The 20,511-nt window shown below is 41.6% G+C and overlaps 1 protein-coding gene across 12 annotated transcripts in view; it reads left to right on the top strand.

Annotated features, from left to right (window-relative positions):
* Nucleotides 1-20,511, top strand: part of NEK11 (NIMA related kinase 11) — a 282,586-nt gene that overhangs the window by 196,433 nt on the left and 65,642 nt on the right. For 11 of the 12 annotated variants that reach the window (XM_070466776.1, XM_070466770.1, XM_070466765.1 and 8 more), the window contains one exon: nt 6,824-6,884. In XM_070466776.1, the coding sequence (XP_070322877.1) occupies nt 6,824-6,884 (61 nt within the window). Of the gene's footprint in view, nt 1-6,823; nt 6,885-7,397; nt 8,206-20,511 lie in introns of those variants that run through there. The other variant, XM_070466772.1, reaches the window with a different exon arrangement.

Here is a 20,511-nt window from a genome sequence, read left to right as displayed (position 1 = left end):
GTGTGAGTGTATGTGTGCACATGTGTGTGAACTAAATCACCACAACTCAAGTGAAAACACTGAAGTGAGGAGATACTCTGGATTATTTAGTCAGACAGAACTGGCTGATATAATTAAATGGGAAATTGTGATTTTTCCTGCTCTGTGACAATATCACCTGATTTCCTCCTCTGATATGCCTGCTATTAGAAATGAATTCCTCTGCTGAAGCACAAGTATCCTGAGATAATTTATAAGCCTTATCAATCATCTTTGCATTAATGACTATCATATCTTTTCTTGAAGGAAAGTACATTTTAATAGGAGGGAAGTTGAAAAAAGTATGAAGACATTAAAACTGATTGTAGAGAAAATAAAGTGCTTGGAATGGCTGGAATGTGAAGGAAAGGGCCAGAGCAGAGAAAGAGGGGGTTTCCTAATGTTCACACCCTTCGACTCAGTAATTTCATTTCTGAACGGTAACCTAAAGCAATAACAGTAAACATGGGGCAAAGTAGCCATTGCAATATTATTTATGAAAAAAATGAAAGCAATCTAGATGTACAACAACAGGGCATAGATAAATAAATTCATATGGCTTTAGAGTAGTAGTGTGTAGCTATTAAAATTATGTTTCTGAAGAATTTTTAATAACATAGGATGAAAATCCAAACAAAGGTGTGTATGTGCCTATGTATTCTGTGTATACCATTCATATATAGTATAATCTCAAATATCTAATAGATCTACCTATAAAAGACTGTGTATATATTTTTGTGGATGTGTATGTTTACATGATGGAATTTGGGGTATTTATTTTCTTTTAATAATTTTCTGAGACTTCCTTGGTGGTTCAGATGGTAAAGCGTCTGCCTACAATGCGGGAGACTCAGGTTCAATCCCTGGGTTGGGAAGATCTCCTGGAGCAGGAAATGGCAACCCGCTCCAGTATTCTTGCCTGGAAAATCCCATGGACAGAGGAGCCTGGTGGGCTATAGTCCAAGGGGTTGCAATGAGTCAGACATGACTGAGCGACTTCACTTCACTAAAGTCTTGATAAATGATCTGGTTATAAAAATAATGTTCTATTTTTCCAGATTAAAAATAAATATGGACTATTGGAGAATATATGATAGCAACTACCCTTTCCACTTATAGGGTATCTCCCTAGAGGTTCAGCTGGTAAAGAATCTGCCTGCAATGCAGGAGACCTGGGTTTGATCCCTGGGTTGGGAAGATCCGCTGGAGAAGGGAATGGCTACCCACTCCAGTATTCTTGTCTGGAGAATTCCATGGACAGAGGAGCCTGGTGGGCTCACAAGAGTCAGACACGACTAACACACTTTTACTTCTGCTTAGAAGAAATTTTTAATTTATTAACCAAATTACTGCATCTCTTTCTGAAACAAATCTGAGTGTTTGACCAAACTTGAATCTGTGGGACAGTTTTTCAGAGCTGAATCTTGAAAGATGTTCTTTGAGCCTCTAAGGCATGATCTCGTTAGAGAGGTTGATGGTTAGGAGGGAAGGAGACCTGAAGAATATCTAAGGAGCCATTCATCAGCAAGGAGCAATTAGGTTTTTTCAACAGCATTTGAAAATGAGATTCCTAGCACTTGGCTGGTGACACCATGATGTGGCTCCTAGGGAGACACAAGTGCTCCATGGGCCACTGAGCTCAGGCAGAGATCAATTTAAACTGTGAAGCAAGGAGAAGATGCAGAAGTTCCAATCAGCAGCATAATTCCTGCATTGCACCAGCCATGATATACTCCCAAAAGGTCTTTTTCATGATTGAAATTCTTGCTGAGCACAAACATGGTACAGACCCAAGAAACATGGAGTTCATTTCCATTTCCCCCTTTTTCTCATGGGGTGAGTGTATTTCTGTTGAGATCATTTGTGTTCATTAAATGATAATTTCCCAAACACTAGGAACGAGCTGATTGCCACATTAAGTCATACCACAGTAAAACAAGCTCTTTAATGCCTTTCCTAAACTACTATGTGAAAAATGTAGAACCTGATCTTTGTTATAAATACTCTCTTTGTCAAAATAGACAAAATTCTATTCAAATGTAAAAAGGTGTAAGTGTTAGTCACTCAGTCGTGTCCAACTCTTTGCAATGCCATGGACTGTAGCCTGCCAGGCTCCTCTTTTCATGGGATTCTCCAGGCAAGAATACTGGAGTGGGTTGCCATTCCTTTCACCAGGGACTCTTTCTGACCCAGGAATTTAACCCAGGTCTCCTGCATTGCAGGCAGATTGTTTACCATTATGAGCCACCAGGGAAACCCTTTATAAACATTAGTATCATTTATGTTGATCCTTAGGCTGTCCCAGATTTGACCAGTAGAGAAAATATGTATGTGGAGGTAGAGATGGACATAGGTTGGTTTGTCTCAACCAGGAGAGATTTGTCCCTTGTAAGCATTTGGCAGTGTCCAGGGACATTTTTGGTTTTCCAATTTCAGGATGAAAGGAAGGGCTGAAGGGAGTGCCTTGCTGGCATATGCTGGTCAAGGGAGGGATGTTGCTAAAGCTAAACATCTCTCGGTGCACTAGCCAGAATTATCCAGCTCAAATGTGAGTAGTGCCTTGTTGAGAAACTTTGATGTATGTGGATAGATGGAGTGATAACATAAATATGGTATAGCAGTGACATCAGGGAAAAAGGTAAGTGGGAATTTTCACACTATTTTTGCAAGTTTTCTGTAAGTCTAAAAATATTTCAAAATTTTACAAAGTTTTCAATAGTTATTGGCACCTTAAACTGCAATACCCTGTTCTGCAGCCTAGGGATAGAAAATGGTGTCCCTTGTTGAGAATGAAGGTTCAGCTTGGTCATTGCCCATGACCTCTGGCATTGCAGTCTCCAGGGGCAGGAAGGGAAGTCAGCAAAGGTCCCAAGTGCCCACAGGGATCATGGCTGAATTTGCTTACTCTGCTATGAGACAGCACACCCCTTGGGTTGAGGCTATATTTAGATGAGCATTGTTGTTCTGCTTAAACTGCTCTTTCCACCTGGAGTCAGAAGCTGCTAATGAAGAACCCACCCCTCCCACCTCCCCCTCTTTAGCTGCATCTCGTTTCCAGGCTACATCCTATTTTATTTATATATGTAAATATATATATATATCCCAAGGAATTGTTCTTAGGTCTTCTCTTGAGTCTGTACCCTAGTTTCTCCAACAACATCATGAGCTGCTCTGGGTTAAGAGCCCCAGTTTCTACTCTGTGCACATGTAATGGAGTGGCTAGGAGGTCAGGCCCTGGAAATACTGCCTGTTGCATGTCTAATGAGTTGCATGAACTTGGTGCTATTATGGAACCAGGTTTGTGCCTCAGTTTTCTCAACTGTTAAATGGGAAGAAAAATAGCAAACCTGGTAGAGTTTAAATTAATTAATTTGAGTTTAATTAATTAAGCTGGTACAACAATGGCAGATATTAATACCTTAATTAAAGTCAGTATTCATTCATCCATCTATAGTATTAGAATTATTTCTTTCTGCCCTCCCCACCCCCATGAGCAGTGCTCCTAACTTCTGTGTTGGGAAGATGTGATTGATGTGTCCAGTCATTTGGGCGCTTCCTGCAGTCCTATCTCTGGTTCTTGCTGTTTCTGTTGCATTGGTTCAACTCAGGTGCTTCCTAAGACTCTTCATGCTGTGTGGCCAGCATGGTGAGTGTCTCTGTCCTGTGTCCATCCTGTCCTCTTCTACTGAACTCTCTTTTTGACTGTTTATTTCCAGTGAGTCATATACTATAGTAAAGGCTTTGTATTCATGTGTCTCATAAGAGCCCTGAGATGGAAACTGTAATTCTCATCGCTTTAATTAAGGAAACTGAGGCTTGGAGGGGTTAACTTGACCAGGCCACAGGATTAAGAAGCAGCATGCTTTCAAAAACCTCCATGTCCCCAGGAATGAAGTACTTTGAGTAGGGGAGAACCCAGAGTTCAGGCTATTCTTCTCTTTTCCTTCCTTGCAAATCATAGAAGTTGAGGTGACCCAAACAGATGAGACTTAGTGTTTGTCGTATGCCAGGGTCTGTGCTGGTGCTGGGATATAAATGTAGAAAATACAGTGCTTGGTCAATGACCTCAAAGTCCTACTTCAGTTATCTTTCACTGTACAACAAAATGCCCTGAAACTTAGTGGCTTAAAATGATGATTTCTTGTTTCTAATGACTCTGTGCTTTCAGGGCTGCACATGTGACAGCTCTTCTGCTCCACATAATGCAGAATCCTTCCTGAGGCTGCATGTAGCTGAGAACTTGTCTTGGGGGTTCACAGTGGCCTCACTCCCATGGCCGACGGTGGTGCTGGCTATTGGCTGGGGGGGGGGGGTGTCTCTGTTTTCCTCCTGTGGCTTCTGATGCTCCAAGGGCTATCCCCAGGGGATCTCTCCAGGAAGACAACCTGGACTTCTTTATGTGATTGGTGGCTGCCAAGAGTACAAAACAGAAGCTCATTTTGCCTCGTAAAGCCTAGTCGTAGAAGTCACAGCATTACTTCTGCATCTTTCTGTGGCCCAAAAGCAAGCTACAGGCCCAGCCAGGGGGTGATGGAAGATCACCCCCTCTTGATGTGAGGAATGACATAGAAGCACGGAGATGGGAGGGTGGTTGCAGCCACTTTGAAAGCAATCTACCATGCTTTTCTGTACATACGGCTCAGATGCCCAGGAAAATCGGGTTTGAGAGCTGGAAGGCTCCTTAACCATCATCTGATTTAGCCTCTAGTATCAGAAGCTGGAGTCAAGATCGCCTGGAGAAATATCAATACCCTCAGACATGCAAATTATACTACTCTAATGGCAGAAAGTGAAGAGGAACTAAAGAGCTTCTTGATGAGGGCAGGAGAGGAGAGTGAAAAGCCTGGCTTAAAACTCAACATTCAAAAAACTAAGATCACGGCATCTAGTCCCATCACTTCATGGCAAATAGATGGGGGAAAAGTGGAAACAATGGCAGATTTTATTTTCTTGGGCCCCAAAATCACTGTGGATGTTGACTACAGCCATGAAATTCAAAAATGCTTGCTCCTTGGAAGGAAAGCTATGACAAATGTAGACAGCATATTAAAAAGCAGAGATATCACTTTGCCCACAAAGATCTGTAGAGTCAAAGCTATGGTTTTTCCAGTAGTCATGTATGGATGTGAGAGGTGGACCATAAAGAAGGCTGAGTGCTAAAGAATTGATGCTTTTGAATTGTGGTGTTGGAGAAGACTCTTGAGAGTCCCTGGGACAGTAAGGAGATCAAACTAGTCAAGCCTAAAGGAAATCACTCCTGAATTTTCATTGGAAGGACTGATGCTGAAGCTGAAGCTCCAATACTTTTGGCCACCTGATGCAAAGAGCTGACTCATTAGAAAAGACCCTCATGCTGGGAAAGTTTGAGGGCAAAAGGATAAAGGAGAGGCAGAGAATGAGATGGTTAGATAATATCACTGACTCAGTAGACATGAGTTTGAGCAAATTCCAGGAGATGGTGAAGGAGAGGGAAGCTTGATGTACTGCAGTCCATGGAGTCACAAAGACTCAGACACAAATTAGCAACTAAACAACAACAGTAATCACAGATGCAGAAACTACAACCTGGGAAGTGAAGCTACTTGGCCTCGACCAGCACAGTCCATGTGCTTGGATCCAGCTTGTCTGTCTGGTTGGCACCATTATTTGCATATGCAGATGTGTGCTTTGCTTTGCTTCCTTCAGAGGATGTCTCTGCCAAGTTCCTGTCTCAAGGCTGCCCCTGTTAAATTTGGAAGCCATAAGAGTATAGAAGAAGGGAGGGACCTGTTTTTCTTCTGTTTCTGTGCCCGATACCTGCCTCCCTGTTCCTGGGCTGCACACTGGGGTGTTCAGTTAGTGCTTTGGCCTTGCTCACCGACACTCCCCAGGGATACCTTCTTCATCACTCCTCTTCTTTCATTTGGGAAAATTAAGCAATGCAGGGTTTTGTCACATGCATAAAAGTGGCTGCCCAACCCCCACCACATGTTATAAAATGAAACCCAACACATTTACATAATGTTTTAGGGTAATCTATTATACTACAGTGCATTTTTTTAAAAATCCACAATTACTACAATATGAAATGTGTAGCTTGTTTTGAAATAGAGTAGGTGAGCCATAAATTATTAATTTCTCTCAATAGAACAAACCTGAAAATAATTAAGATCTTACATTTCCCTGATCATTATGATGCTGCTTTAGATATTTCCAGCCTTAGATGTTTATTTTGCATTAAAGATAATATTTGGTATCAAGTACAGCTCTGGGATTCTCCCCCTCAAAATCCTCATGGGCGTGCTTGACTCTTATCGAGAGTTAAATAAGAAGTACAATTCTTAGATTTATGACTCCTTGAAGACCATGGATTTCCAAAGAATGATAGAGATGCTGTCTAGAAAAAAATGTTCACTTGATTCCTGTGGTATTGAGTATAGATTGAATGAAACCTTTTTCTTTTCATTCTAAAAGTATTTACCATTTTTATAGTTTAAATAAATTATATTTATTAGAAAAATTTACAAAAGACAGAAGCACACAAAGGAGAAAATAAAGATATCCCCTTAACGGTACCTTGTAGTCAAACTGCTGTTGACATTTTCAGTGTATGCTCTTCCTATTAGAGAGCTAGGCAATAGACACTAATATATAGATTGCCATGACGGAGAAGATGTGGCTACACATATAGAGTTTTCTTTTCAAAAAATGGAATCATACAATAAGTTTGCAATTAGATTTTCGTGTGTTTTCTCTTGCCTACATGTAGCGAGAACGTTTTTCCACATTTACCACCCAGAGTAGTAAATCTCTCTTGTTCTGACAGGACAGTGATATTGAAGCTCTGGCCAGGTGTTTGGAGCACGTACTGGGCTGCACCACTCTGGGTGAGTAAGTCTCTTCAGATTCCAAAATATACTGATACCTACTGAATCTAATGGAATATCCAACAAGTAGAAAGCTTAGATATTTTAGTCCACCCTCCTCATTTGAAAAATGAGACAGGCCAACAGAGGTTGAATGTCTGGCCCATGGGCCAGGAAATACAAAGAAGAATTATTTATCCTTGTTCAGTGACCCTGGGTCTCCAAGGATGAAATCATTAAATTTAGTGGTCCACTGTGATCCAGTGGTGGTGTGGGAAGATGCAATAATAGGTTTTATAGGTTTTCTGGGAGAGGAATCTTTCTACCTCACCGGTCCTGTAGAAACACTACGTTCATTCAAGCTGAAAGTCTCATCATTCTGAAGGCTAGCCAGTTACTGGAAGAGATTTGGTCTGAAAAACAGAGCTAAAATTTCTTTAGCATTCTTGGTCTTGATGAATGGGATTGCTGGGCTTCAAAGATAAAACCCTATTTCTTATTTTCTTCCTTTTTTAACCCAACAAACCCAACCAGGATCACTTCCAGCACTGATGGTAAATTTTCACCTGACAGAAATAGAATATCAGAGGATACAGTCTGTCATCTGCAGATTTCACTTCCCCAGATGGAACCTGCCCTGGATGGGAGCATCTTCAGCCCTGAGGGCCACCTGCATTCACTGTACCAGGCCTTTGTGTGCAGGGGCTTGAGGGACCCCAGGTTTTGGTATTCACAAGGGCTCAGTCCCTCAGGGATGCCAAGCGAGAACTCTATTTTTATAGGTCCTGGGTGAGATCTTTTTTTCTTTGAAATTTGATGGTGAATTTTTATTTTAAATTTTTTAATTGTGTGATCAAAAGCAGTCCCTTCAAAGGGAATCACAGGAATAAAGATGAAGCTTTTATGCATGCCAGCATTCACCAATATTTTGTTAGGAGTATATGCACAATTTATAGCCTTTTTCTAGCTTCTTCCACATCTGTATGTGAGAAGCCTCACTCATAACACAGCTTTCTGGTTTTTCCTTCTGGTAATCATCCTGTGACCTGTTTAGTTGCCCATCAGTAACTCTATGAGGTGCATTTATCCCAAGTTTCAAATTAGCAGGCCTGGAAGGCTGTCCTTTGGCAAAGCACTCTCCCTCTCTCTGGACCTCAGTTAGAGTAGCTCAGTAATTTTCAAATTGAGTTCCTTGGAGATCTGCAGAAGCTATCAAGGGGGTAGGGAGACCCTGAGAAGCACGGAGAAAGAAGCCCTGTCTAACATAGAACTTGGTGCAGAAGAGGCCCTTAACAAATATTTTTAAATATTTTAAGAGAAATTAGATGCAGACTCTGCTCCTTTCCCGGCTTCAACCAAAACAGTTTCACTCTTATCTGTTTTATAAATTAGATTTCAACATAAGATTGTATCTTAAAAAAAGATTCCACTGCAAAAAATAAAGTGCTGGGTTGGATAGATGATATCTAAATTCCCTTAAAGACTGTTTGATTTTATAAGTGAGCATGAGAACTTGGAATAAAAATACACATTCATCTCTGCCAGGAGTGCCACCAAAGTGACAGCAATGGAATAAAGCTGATTTAAACCTTCAGAAACAAGGGGAACCAAAGAGGTGGGAGCAGGTCAGGGCTGTCAGTGACTTTGAGAAGACAGAAAGCAGGTGGGTGAGTGGTGAGTGATTGAGGAACAGAGAAAGGAGAAAGCTCAACTCCTAAGTGTGTTTGGGAAGGGGGACAGGGAGGAATGGCCTGCCGGACATAGACATGAGGGGCAGCAAGCCTCAGGAACACCTGTCTGGGGAGGTACTCATTGCAGATGAGGGTATGATGGCTTTCTGGATTCCGGGAGCTTCTTTGCCATTACACAGGAGCCGTGAAGAATCCCCTCATGTGGTCTCATTGGGCATGAGATTGCTCAGGTAGACAGTAGTTGCATTGCTCTAACTGCACTTTGGGAGATTTGTCAACTACAGGCACAGTTAGGGCTTATTAACGGTTATGGTTTTTGATATACGTCTGAATGTTAACAGGATCCAAGGGGCAATAGAAACCGGTATGTCTGAGTATAAGCCCTGTCACTTAAACAGGAACCCTCCATGACTGACACCGAATGCCATTGTGTGGTAGTTTGTTCTATAGTTTTAAAACTATTGCACAATTGCACTCATCTCATATAATAGCAAAGTAATACTCAAAGTTCTCCAAGCCAGGCTTCAACAGTAAGTCAACTAAGAACTTCCCGATGTTCAAGCTGGATTTAGAAAAGGCAGAGGAACCAGAGATTAAGTTGCCAACATCCGTTGGATCATAGAGAAAGCAAGAGAGTTCCAGAAAAACATCTACTTCTGCTTTATTAACTATGCCAAAGTCTTTGACTGTGTGGATCACAGCAAACTGTGGAAAATTCTTCAAGAGATGGGAATATCAGACCACCTGATCTGCCTCTTGAGAAATCTGTATGCAGGTCAAGAAGCAACAGTTAGAACCAGACTTGAAACAATAGACTGGTTCCAAATCGGGAAGGGAGTATGTCAAGGCTGTTTTTTGTCACCTGCTTATTTAACTTATATGCAGAGTACATCATGCGAAATGCCAGACTGGATGAAGCACAAGTTGAAATCAAGACTTATGGGAGAAGTATCAATAACCTCATATATGCAGATGACACCACCCTTATGGCAGAAAGTGAAGAGGAACTGAAGAGCCTCTTGATTAAAGTGAAAGAGGAGAGTGAAAAAGCTGGCTTAAAACTCAACATTCAAAAAATGAAGATCATGGCATCTGGTCCCATCACTTCATTGTAAATACATGGGAAAACAATGGAAACAGTGAGAGACTTTTTCTTGGGCTCCAAAATCACTGCAGACGGTGACTGCAGCCATGAAATTAAAAGACGCTTACTCTTGAAAGAAAAGTTATGACCAATCTAGACAGCACATTAAAAAGCAGAGACATTACTTTGCCAACAAATGTCCGTCTAGTCAAAGCTGTGGTTTTTCCAGTAGTCATGTATGGATGTGAGAGTAGGATGACAAAGAAAGCTGAGCACCGAAGAACTGATGCTTTTGAACTGTGGTGTTGGAGAAGACTCTTGAGAGTCCCTCAGATTGCAAGGAGATCAAACCAGTCAATCCTAAAGGAAATCAGTCCTGAATATTCATTGGAAGGACTGATGCTGAAGCTGAAACTCCAATACTTTGGCCACCTGATGCAAAGAACTAACTCATTGGAAAATACCTTGATGCTGGGAAAGATTGAAGGCCGGAGCAGAAGGGGACGACAGAGGATGAGATGGTTGGACGGCATCACTGACACGATGGACATCAGTTTGAGCAAGCTCTGGGAGTTGGTGATAGACAGGGAGGCCTGGCGTGCTGCAGTCCATGGGGTCACAAAGAGTTGGACATGACTGAGTGACTGAACTGAACTGAATTGATGATTGACACACTTCACTCACAGGTAGCATCAGCCTATGCAATGGCGAGATCCAGTTGCCCATTGAGCATGCCAGGTCTTAATTATCTTCCACAGACATTTTCGAGAGTTTCTGCCAACCCTGGACAAGAGAGGAGGAAAAACAGATGCAAATATCCTTCTGGTTCTTTGGACCAAGTATGTTGTAACTGTTGCCCTGAAGATGCTGCTGGCAGTGGTTTACCCCAGACTGTTTGATTTCCATGTGAAACAGGGGCAGGGATGCCTCCCCTTCCTGTGTCCCTGGAGAGTGGAGAGGGTGGATGAGAAAACATTTGTGGGGTTTCAAGGGATCCCCAATTAGAGGGTGGCTTTTTGAATTTCTGGTTCAGTATCTGAGTCTCCTGAATGTATCAAGGTCAGGTTACAGCCTTTAGACCAATAGTTCTCACACTTGAACAGGCATCTGAATAACTTAAGACCTTGGGAAGATGCAGGTGCACTGTGTGCCTTAGAATTTGTTTCTAACAAGTTCCCAGGTGATGCTGATATTCTGGATCCAGACCATACTTTGAGAGCCATGGATTTAATCCCCTTAAGCCCTGCACATCCACCCTAATTTATAATTCAAACAAAATGCTACTAAAACTAAAAAATATATATATTTCTTAAAATCACAGAGAACTTGATTATAAGCCAAAGTGAAAATAGCTTCTTCTAGGAAGTTCCTTCTTTTTATAGTGATGTTGGTGTCTGCTGGGCTATCTGGCTCTGTATACAAGAGTTACCAAGCTTTGTTGGAACCAATATTGAATTTTTTCTTCATCCTCAGCATCTGTGTCAGACATTTAGGTGGGTTCGAGGCACTGTATGAAGATTCAGATGTTGAAACCTATTTGCAATATGGTCCCAGCCACCAAGTGTGGTCCTGGATAGACCAGCACAAAGCTTTGTAACAATGTCATCCACTAGGTGCTTCTTTTATGCATGGAGGACATACCCTCCCAGATGGAGGCACCTCATTTCTGAAGCCCTAAATTCCCCTCAGATTTCCCCACGGAGTACAAGAAGGCAAGGCCAATCATGAACAGAATGCTGAGGGATATTAGGTAGAATTAGGTGAGGAAAGGAGAACAAAACACTTTTTAAGGGAATAGGAAAGGCCAGAAATGCCTGGGGTGTCCAGAGGACAGCCAGAGATGAAAGCAACAGCCATTTCACTGAGGGAAGATGCTTCAAAACATGAAACTTTGATGGTTGAAATATGCAACCTATCTCCCCACCTCTCCTTACTTCCCTATTATGTTTGTAACACACATATGATAAGCCAGGTATCACAGAGTGATGGAGAAAACAAGGTCCCTCCCTTGATGAGCTCCCAGTCTAGTCAGGGAGCAGGTAATTACAGGGCATTGTGAGGAGGACAACACATGCTGGGAACAAGCGGGTGGATAGGAGGGGTCCACCCTGGATATGCAGCCGGAGCAAAGCTCTGCAGGGGAGGAGAAGGCTTATGACTGCCCAGGTCCCTGAGGACAGGACAAGATCTTATTCACACCAGTGTTTTCAGAGTCTGGCACAGAGCCTGGCACACAGTAATTCTCAATAGTCAGCAGATGAATGAATGGAAAGGTAAGTAGAGTGGCCAGGTGGTCAGAAAGAGGAAGTGATCCCTAGAAAGGATCAAACAGTAGAAGGCTCAGACATATGAAACAACTGGGTGTATCCATGGAACTGTCAAGAAGGCTGGTGCTGCTTCAGTGTAAGGTGTGAGGAAGGGATCAGCAAATCTGGATGCACAGGACCAAGCCCATGGGGAACCTTGGTACCAGGTTAAGGATCTTGTACTTTATCGTGTGGACTAGGGTACCACTGGTTCCTAAGCATGGTCAGAAATAAATCAGCTTTAACAAGCAATAAGGAGGATGTTTTTGCTTTTATTTTTTTAAGGAGGATGTTTTGAAAGAAGTGACTTGAGATGGGGGACTGATTATGGGCTCTCATTCCACAGACAACACATGCTGTTGCTATAGTAACTGTTCAAGTCCATCACTAGCCAGTAAAGGCCAAAGATGACCTCTGTTTTCCTTTAAAAAGGAAAATTCTGTCTCTGTGTTTCTTAGTAACCAGATTAGGAACCAAGGCAACAAATGAAGTTTAGCCCTTTTAACAACTGGGAAATTAGCTGTACTTCTATGGAGAAGGCTTCAGCAGAATGATACAAGTCGGGCGAACTATTTATAAAAAGGCTTGTTTTGTACCTCCAAGCAGGATGTTGTCACAGAAGTCATTAGAACACAAGAGATGCTTCCAAACCTCTCTGCCCATTATGATTTCTTTAGTGTGTTAACATGTCTGATCAGTTTGGCTTCTTTGAAATTCGTTACCCTTCAGTTCTTCCATTCAACGTTGGTAATTACTGTTTAATCTCCATTAAACAATATGACTGATAGAGACCAGAGAAGACATCAGGGCTTTGGAATCCCTTCAAAACTCCCTTTGCTTAAGCTCTTCAGACCCTAAGCTGTTAAATGTAGTGATGACTGACAGCCATTTAACCTTGCACTATTGTGATTTTCACCTTGACAGAAAAGAATTTCATGTAATAATTAGAGTGATTTCAACATACTATCTTATCTTTGGTTACTGACACTTTGAAACCACTGCATTTGGAGGAGAGGAGGGATATTTTGGATTAAAAACCACTTGAATCATTTTGATGTGCAAGGGGCAAAACTTGCCACTACCCTTCTGTCTTCATAGATTTATATCTGATAAAATTTAATAGTTTCTAGAAATTCTTTGAAACTTGAAAGATTAAAATAGATTCAGAATTAGTGGCTATTTACAGAGAACCTGCTATATATCTGCTACCATGCCAGGCACATTCATTTGGCAGGTGTGTGATGATGGGAAGGAGGTAGAGAAAGGCTTTGTAATTTAAATAAATTCCTAAAACAGTATTATTAATCACTCTTAGTACCATCTTAGCAAAGAACTTTCTGTATTTTCCTATTATCTAGAAAAATGTTCCAGGAATCAAGTTTACCTAGCTAAGAAAGAAACTCAGCAGTCATCTATTCCTTTATTGCTTGCACATTAGGATTTCATCAAAGTTTATATACTTTGTAGAGGAATGGTAGTAGATGGCAATGATGTGTTAGGCCCGGATCCTGCCATTAAAGGCTTAAGATTTCAGAGAAGAACCAAGACAAGGGCCTAAATAACTATGTAACAAGAGAAGAAGGATTCAGAAAGTGGGGGGATGGCTTTTAGTTGGGGGATGGAGCCACCAAGGATGTTTCAAGGAGAAGGCAGAATCTGAGCTTGTTCATGATGTGAGGATAGATATGGCCATGAAAAGATAGAGGCCCTGCAGGTGGAAGGAACAGGACAGGGAGAAACAGAGACCGGAACAGGCTGACAGAATGGTGAGCAGTTCAAATCCTCACACTGGGGACTATGGCATGAACTGTCTTGGTAGCTAATTTTTATTATTTTTCCTAAACAAAGTCTTTTCTTTGTGAGAGGTATTTATTAGGATCTTTATTATCCCAGGCTCTTTTGTGTGGAAATAGTCACTGCCATTGCACTTGACTTAGTGTTCAATGTATTAACCTGGGTTATTATAAAGTTATTTATACCCCCCTTTCTATCATATGTGTAGCAAAATTTCCCTAGTCTGTTTTATGGCTATTAATTCTATTTATTGTCTCTTTTGGATTTTTGATGGGGGAATTTTTTATTTTTTAAGTAGGCAAATGTGATTTGACTTTAATATATTCTAGCTTTTCTGTTTTTTTTTTTAAGTTTTTAAGCTTAATTTTTTCAAATATTGTTGGTGTACAATTGACCAAAACAATATAAGCATAATCTAAAAGTTATCACCATTAAAATTTTTTAAGGTGTACAACATAGTGATTCAGTATTTTTATTTATTCCCTTCTTTTTTTATTGAAGAATAGTTGATTTACAATGTTATGTTAATTTCAGGTGCTCAGCACAGTGATTTAGATTTCAAATTCTTTTCTTGTAAGCTTTATTGAGTATAGTTCTCTGTGCTATTCAGTAGATCCTTGTTGGTTATCTATTTTATATATAGTAGTGTGTATGTGTTAATTCCAAATTCCTAATTCATTCCTACTCCACTGTTTTTTAAGAGTGTTTTCTATATAGCCTCCTAAATTTCATTCTAGAATTGCTATTGTCTTATTTTACACACTTGAGGTTTTTACACCAATAAAATCTATTCTTTCCATTTAAATTATTTTTTATATTCCAACTCCTGGATATTATTTATTTCTGCCTGTTTTTGGCCCACTGATCTAGCTTCTTAATCCTCTGTCAATACCAGAGTGTTCTCATTACACTGCCTTTATGGAATGTTTTAATGTCTGATAAGACATTCACCTTCTAATTTTCATATTTTTTCAAATATTCCTATCCTCTGACATGCGTTTTCTCACATGAATTTTAAGATTTTTTATCCATCTCCAGAGGACATCTACAAAGTGTAGATGTCTATTAAGGTCTTTACAAAAACTTAGCAACACAGTTCTGCAGCAAACATGGAAGAAACATTCTCTATATATTAGTTTCTTATCCTGACCCTCTGAAAAAACTTGGTGCTTAAACTGTGGCTGCATTAACAACTACTCAGAAACACACTGGCAGAAAACAGCAATAGTCCTCGGTACCTCTCATGCTTTCTGTGGGTCATGAATCCAGGGGCCGCTTGGCTATGCAATTCTGGTTCAGGATCTTCCTCGAGGTTGCAGTCAGATGTCCTTAGGACAGTGATCATGGGAAGACTTGACTGGAGCTGGAGGACACCTCTTGGCAACCCACTCACTCACTTACACTGCAAGTTGCCTGAGGCTTCAGCTCCCCTCCACATGCGGCCCCTTAGGGCAGCTTGAGCATCCTCAAGGCTACAAATGATGGTGGTGGAGCGTGGCTGCCAGGCTGCCCGTGGCTGGGCCCCACCCCTGTCTGGATGGCCTCCTCAAGCTTCACTCCTCCTCAGTGCACCTTCTGATAGTAAGTCTGGGGAGCACCTCAGAGGCTGGCCGTGTGCCTGCTCCCTGATGGCGCGGAGGCTGGGAAGTGACCTTCTGGCATCCGTAGCTGCTTTTGTGGGTGCTGGACTCTGTCTCATGAAGAGGAGGATTCTCCTACACAGGAAGGGGGAATATGAAGTCTAGAATAATAATGACTGTGTACTGCAGTAATGATAAGGATAGACCTTAAAAGTAACTAGACAAGTGGAGGAGAGATGGCCCGGGCAGTGTCCTGGGGATACAGCCCCTCTTTTGTCTTTCACAGGAGTAGGTGGTCAGCAGCAGGGGGAGGTGGGGTATTCTTCCATTCTTTTCTGTGCTGCTGATTGCAGAGGAAGCCGTTTGCTTTGGCAGCAGTTGTCAGGATTGATGCTGTGTGGGAAGGTAAGAAGCTGTCCAGTGTGCTCTCCTGAATAGATGCCAACAGCAGTGCCAGCTGGCGATAGACTCCATGGAATGCCTACCTGCAGAAGCAGAAAGCCTGGTCCTGAATCTGCTCAGCTGAGTCTCCAGCTGAGACTTGAATTCCACACCATGAGCTTAGAAGGGGTGAAAGGGACACTGTCTCTTGTCATCCATCTGGGCCCCAGAAGAGGCTCAGTGATGCTCCTGGGTATGTGTACAGGCGGGACAGATGGCCATCAAAGTGCCTTCCAGAGAGAGGTGGGTGTTAGAGGCCCAGTGAAGGACAAGTCATCCTGGCCATTTGAACTTTAGACACAGCTCATTCACGAAGGGGCAGTGTCGAGCTATTCTATCAAGCAGTGATTATGCACCAGACCAGTTGCTTTTTGAGGCCACTCTTGTTGGGTCTGTAAAGCTGTGTCACTGACAGAAGACTGTCCACCCATTTTTCAGGGTAGAGGATTTCTTATCCAGTTCATTTAGAAGTTCTATTAGTTTATTTATGTGAAAGGTTTATTTATGTGAAAAGTAAGCCGGCATTACAAATGATGACACATCTATCAAGTATTTTCTGACATAAACCATCATAGGGCTCACAGAGCAGTATCAGACACACCTCATGTTTTCAGGGAACTTCTGGCTTTATCATTATCTGTAGACCAAATGACTAGAACTCCAGGCAGGAAATGATGAACTCCGCATGAGAACCTGATTGCTGGGTACCACCCCTAGAGATTCTGATTCAGTAGGTTTGTGTGGGCCCCAGAAATCTGCATCTCTAACGTTTTCCCACATGATACTGATGTTGCTGGTTCAGAGACTTTGAAAACCACTGGGCTCTTACTTCCAGCTAAGGCTTTATAAAGAAAATGCTTATATTCGATTTTAGATTTTCATAAATTGAATCAAGTTTTTACTAAAGGTGCCTCACATTGCATCTTTAATGTATTTGTGACCCCCTTGAAAACAGTGTTAATTGCAACCTAGAATAAGTTTGGCTTTCAACATCTAGGTTAAACTAACCTGAAAGATTAAAATATTTTTTGATCCAGCAAGTCTGTGTCTAGGAATTTATCTTAAAGGAATAATCAGAGTTGTGTGTAAAGAGAAATATATACAAAGATTCTCAGGGCAGTGTGGTTTACAATAGTAAAAATTAAGAATCAAAATAAATGCCTAGCAGTAAAGGCTAATATGTCTTCTAGAATAAAGAAGTTCTTCTCAGTTTATTAAAAATGATGATGTAATTACATATTCATTGGCATGAGAGGTGTTATTAGGAAATAAACTATAGTTGATACACACGCATGCACACACCAGAAATAACAGTGATACTGATGGTTCTTTGAGGGACTTTCCCCTTCCATGTTTTCTAATTTATCCACAATGACCATGGATGGCCTCTGTGATTCTTTTCTGTTGAAAGAAGAGGGGAGTGCTGATGTACTTACTTGAACATTTGAGTCAGTTTGGAAGCCAGCCCAATCTTCTGTTACAGAAAAACAGATTTTGTTTCTAAAGCTGATTCTCCATGTAAGCATCCCAGAATAATGAAACTCCCAAACGCTGGCTACTGTCTCCTCAAGGTAAGCACAGCTGAAAAAGTTAGGGTCTGACCTCCACAAACCTTTTACCCTGATGACACATTTAATTGCTCTGCCTCAATCCTAAAATAGACACTCTCTCTTTTTTTTTTTTTTTTAAGTCGAAAGGTACTATTCTTGGAGGCCTCTTCTGATGTATTCAAAAGAAAATGGCCATTTGCAAACCCCTGAACTCCTGTTGTTTTTAATCTTCCATGCAATTCTGTTGAATATTTGTTGTGTGAAATAACTATAATAAAAATAGAAAGTTTATTTCCTATCTTCTGGTATTTATCATCTCCCCTGTGAGTAGCAGCTTTCCTCTCCAAGCTGACCCACTTTTTTTTCCCAACTAATTAATTTTTGGTAGAGGCAGTGGGGTGCTGTTTATTTATTGAGAAACTGCCCTATGCAAGCAGTGGGGTGAGGACCCTGGGGGCCAGGGAGGCAGCATGCATGTACTGACAGCAGCATACTTTTATATAGATCTTCGCATTTAGGCTTTGCCAAAGCCCTAAAATGCAGATTTTTTTTTTTTTTGTACCGGTGAGGAAACTGAGTCACAGAAGTTTTGTAACTGGTCAAACATCACAGAGTCAGGACCCAGACAGCAGTTCCCTAAGGCAGCTCACGTGCTCATCCTTATGTGACCTGGCTCCCTTCCTACTGGAAACTTCTGGGGGTGGTTCTCTCTTGGGCCATCTTCGTCCCTTTCTCCTGTCTGCTTTCTTCTCCAGCCTCCTCCTGGGGTTTGGCTGGGACTCAGCTGCTGCTGCAGAGTTGGCAACAACTTCCTTAGCTGCTGACTGCTGCCCTGTTCCTATAGAAACAGTTCTTTGAGAGAGCTGGGGATGGTGGTGGGGTTGGAGGAGGTTACATTGTCATTTTTATTATCACTCATCAAATACTCACCGTGTTGAGGGCTTCAAGACAACCACCTGTGTGCACCCTGTCCGCCAACCCCCATCCCCACATGTCATGGGTTCTTTGGGAAGAAGCCTCTGACATGGAGCTGGGTGGGAGGACATTATTCAGGATGGGCCTCTGTGGATAGGAAGAAAGGGAAGCAGGATGAGGCAGAGGAGAAGCTCCAGAGTGATGCTGGCGCGACAAGCCTTACCTGAACCTTTGTGGGGGTCAGAATTCAGGGCTGTCTGTGCAAGACAAAATGATCAGGCCTTCTACCTCAGCCGTGACGAGTTGTTTTGTGTCAGGGGCATATGGGAAGGGCATAACCTTGGGCAATGCAGCTCTGCCACTGAGGGCGCTTCTGCAGGGACTGCGGCTGCAGTCTGTGTCCCCTACTCCCGCCAGCTGGGTAACATGTCTTTCCTTGAAAGGAAATTTGGGCGCTACAACTCCATCTCTGGGTTGGGATAACACGTGAAAGCGGAGACCGACCTGCTTCAAAGATTCTTAATCCATTGTGTCGACACCCTGAGGTCCAGTATCATCATGGGAGATTCTCAAGGAAAGGTGTCCACAAAGATGTGGGTCAGCTAAGCTTCTCAGTAAGTGGAAACTGCTCTCACAGTGTTCTGGAGGAGAAAGAAATTGTGGGCCATGAAGCTATACCTTTGCAATAATCTGGGCAGAGAGGGGTGTCTGTCAAGGACACCCTGAGTATTCTGCGGGCAACTGAGAGAAAGAGAGGGGTTGAAGGAGATGAGGTGAGAAGCATTCTAAACATGCTGAGCACCAAGGACAGCGTCTGTGAGGATTCCTGACTAAGCAGTGTCCCAGGATCTTAAGGGAGAGCTCGTTTGCCAAAATATCCAGCCCTGTGGTGCCTGCATCAGCTCATCACCCATGTGGTAGGGTGTTCTGCAGGAAGTGCAAATGCAGGTTTTTGTTTTATAATCAAGGTCATTCATCCAGCAACTGGAATGAATAAAGTGAAACTTTGGAAGAAATGAGAGAAGAATCTCTGCTGGTGAAATGTCAGGATCATCAAGCTGTCACTTCTGCAGGGAAAATAGCTTTGCTGTTTAAGAGAGACCATAGAAGTAGGAGGGATCCTGACAATATTACTATCATGAGCAGGACTTTGCATTCTTAAAAAAACACAGCTTCTAGTTGCTTGATGTCTCTTCAGATCATTTTGTTTTCATCTCATTGTCAAAACACTCCCATGGGGTCGTATCAAGCCTCACCAGCCGACATTTCCCAGGTTGGGGAGTGGCTCTGGAATGATGGTGCCTGATGTTCAGTAATGCCTGTAATTTTCATTGTTGGTCCCAGCCATCTATCTCTTCACATTTGGTCCCTTTGATTGCTCTTCATCTTTGTTGGTGTGTTACCTTCCCAATAAAGTCTATAACCCTGAAGGTCTGGGGATATGTCTTACAGATCATAGAAGGTTTGAATTGAAAGAAGACCCTTAGTCTAATAAAACGCTTAAATATACAGTGAGGAAACTGAAGCCCAGGGAGATGACTGGAGAACCATGCTGCTTGTGATGTTAGAAACAGAATGATGACTGTGGTCCCCAAACCTGAAGGCTGGTGCTTTGATTTTAATTCCTACCTATTGAACCTCTAAAATAAATGCTTTACCTTATGGAACTTAAAAACTTGAGCAAATGAAACCCAAAGCAAGCAGAAGGGGGGAAATAGTAAAGGCTGCAGTGGAAATAAATGAAATAAAGAAGAGAAAAACAATAGAAGACATCAATGAGACCAAAAATTGTTTCTTTGAAAAGGTTTAAAACATTGATCAATCTTTAAGAAAGACAGTTAAGAAATCAGGAATGAAAAAGGAGACATTGCTACCAACTTTAAAGAAATTACAAGGATAAATTACAAGGGGAAAAATATTAGATAAATCAGATGAAAGAACAAATTTCTAGAAAGATGCAAATTACTGAAACTGACTCAAGAAGAGAAAAAAATCTGAATAGGCCTATAACAAGTAAGTCAAATTAGTCATTTTAAAACTTCCAACAAAGAAAACACCAGGCCCACAATGCTTCACTGGTGAATTCTACTAAACATTCAAAGAAGAATCAATACCAGTTTCACAAACTCATCTAAAAAACATAATACAATAGAACATTGCCCAACTCATTCTGTGAGGCTGTTTATTTGATACTAAAACCAAAGACATCACAAGAAAAAATAACAAACTGGACCAATATTCATTATGGCTATATATGCAAAAATCATCAATAAAATACTAGCAAACT

This window comes from Odocoileus virginianus, chromosome 4 (genome assembly GCF_023699985.2).
Source record: "Odocoileus virginianus isolate 20LAN1187 ecotype Illinois chromosome 4, Ovbor_1.2, whole genome shotgun sequence".
NCBI lineage: Eukaryota > Metazoa > Chordata > Mammalia > Artiodactyla > Cervidae > Odocoileus > Odocoileus virginianus.
Note: the sequence above shows the minus strand (reverse complement) of the source record. Positions and strands in the feature narration are given on the sequence as shown.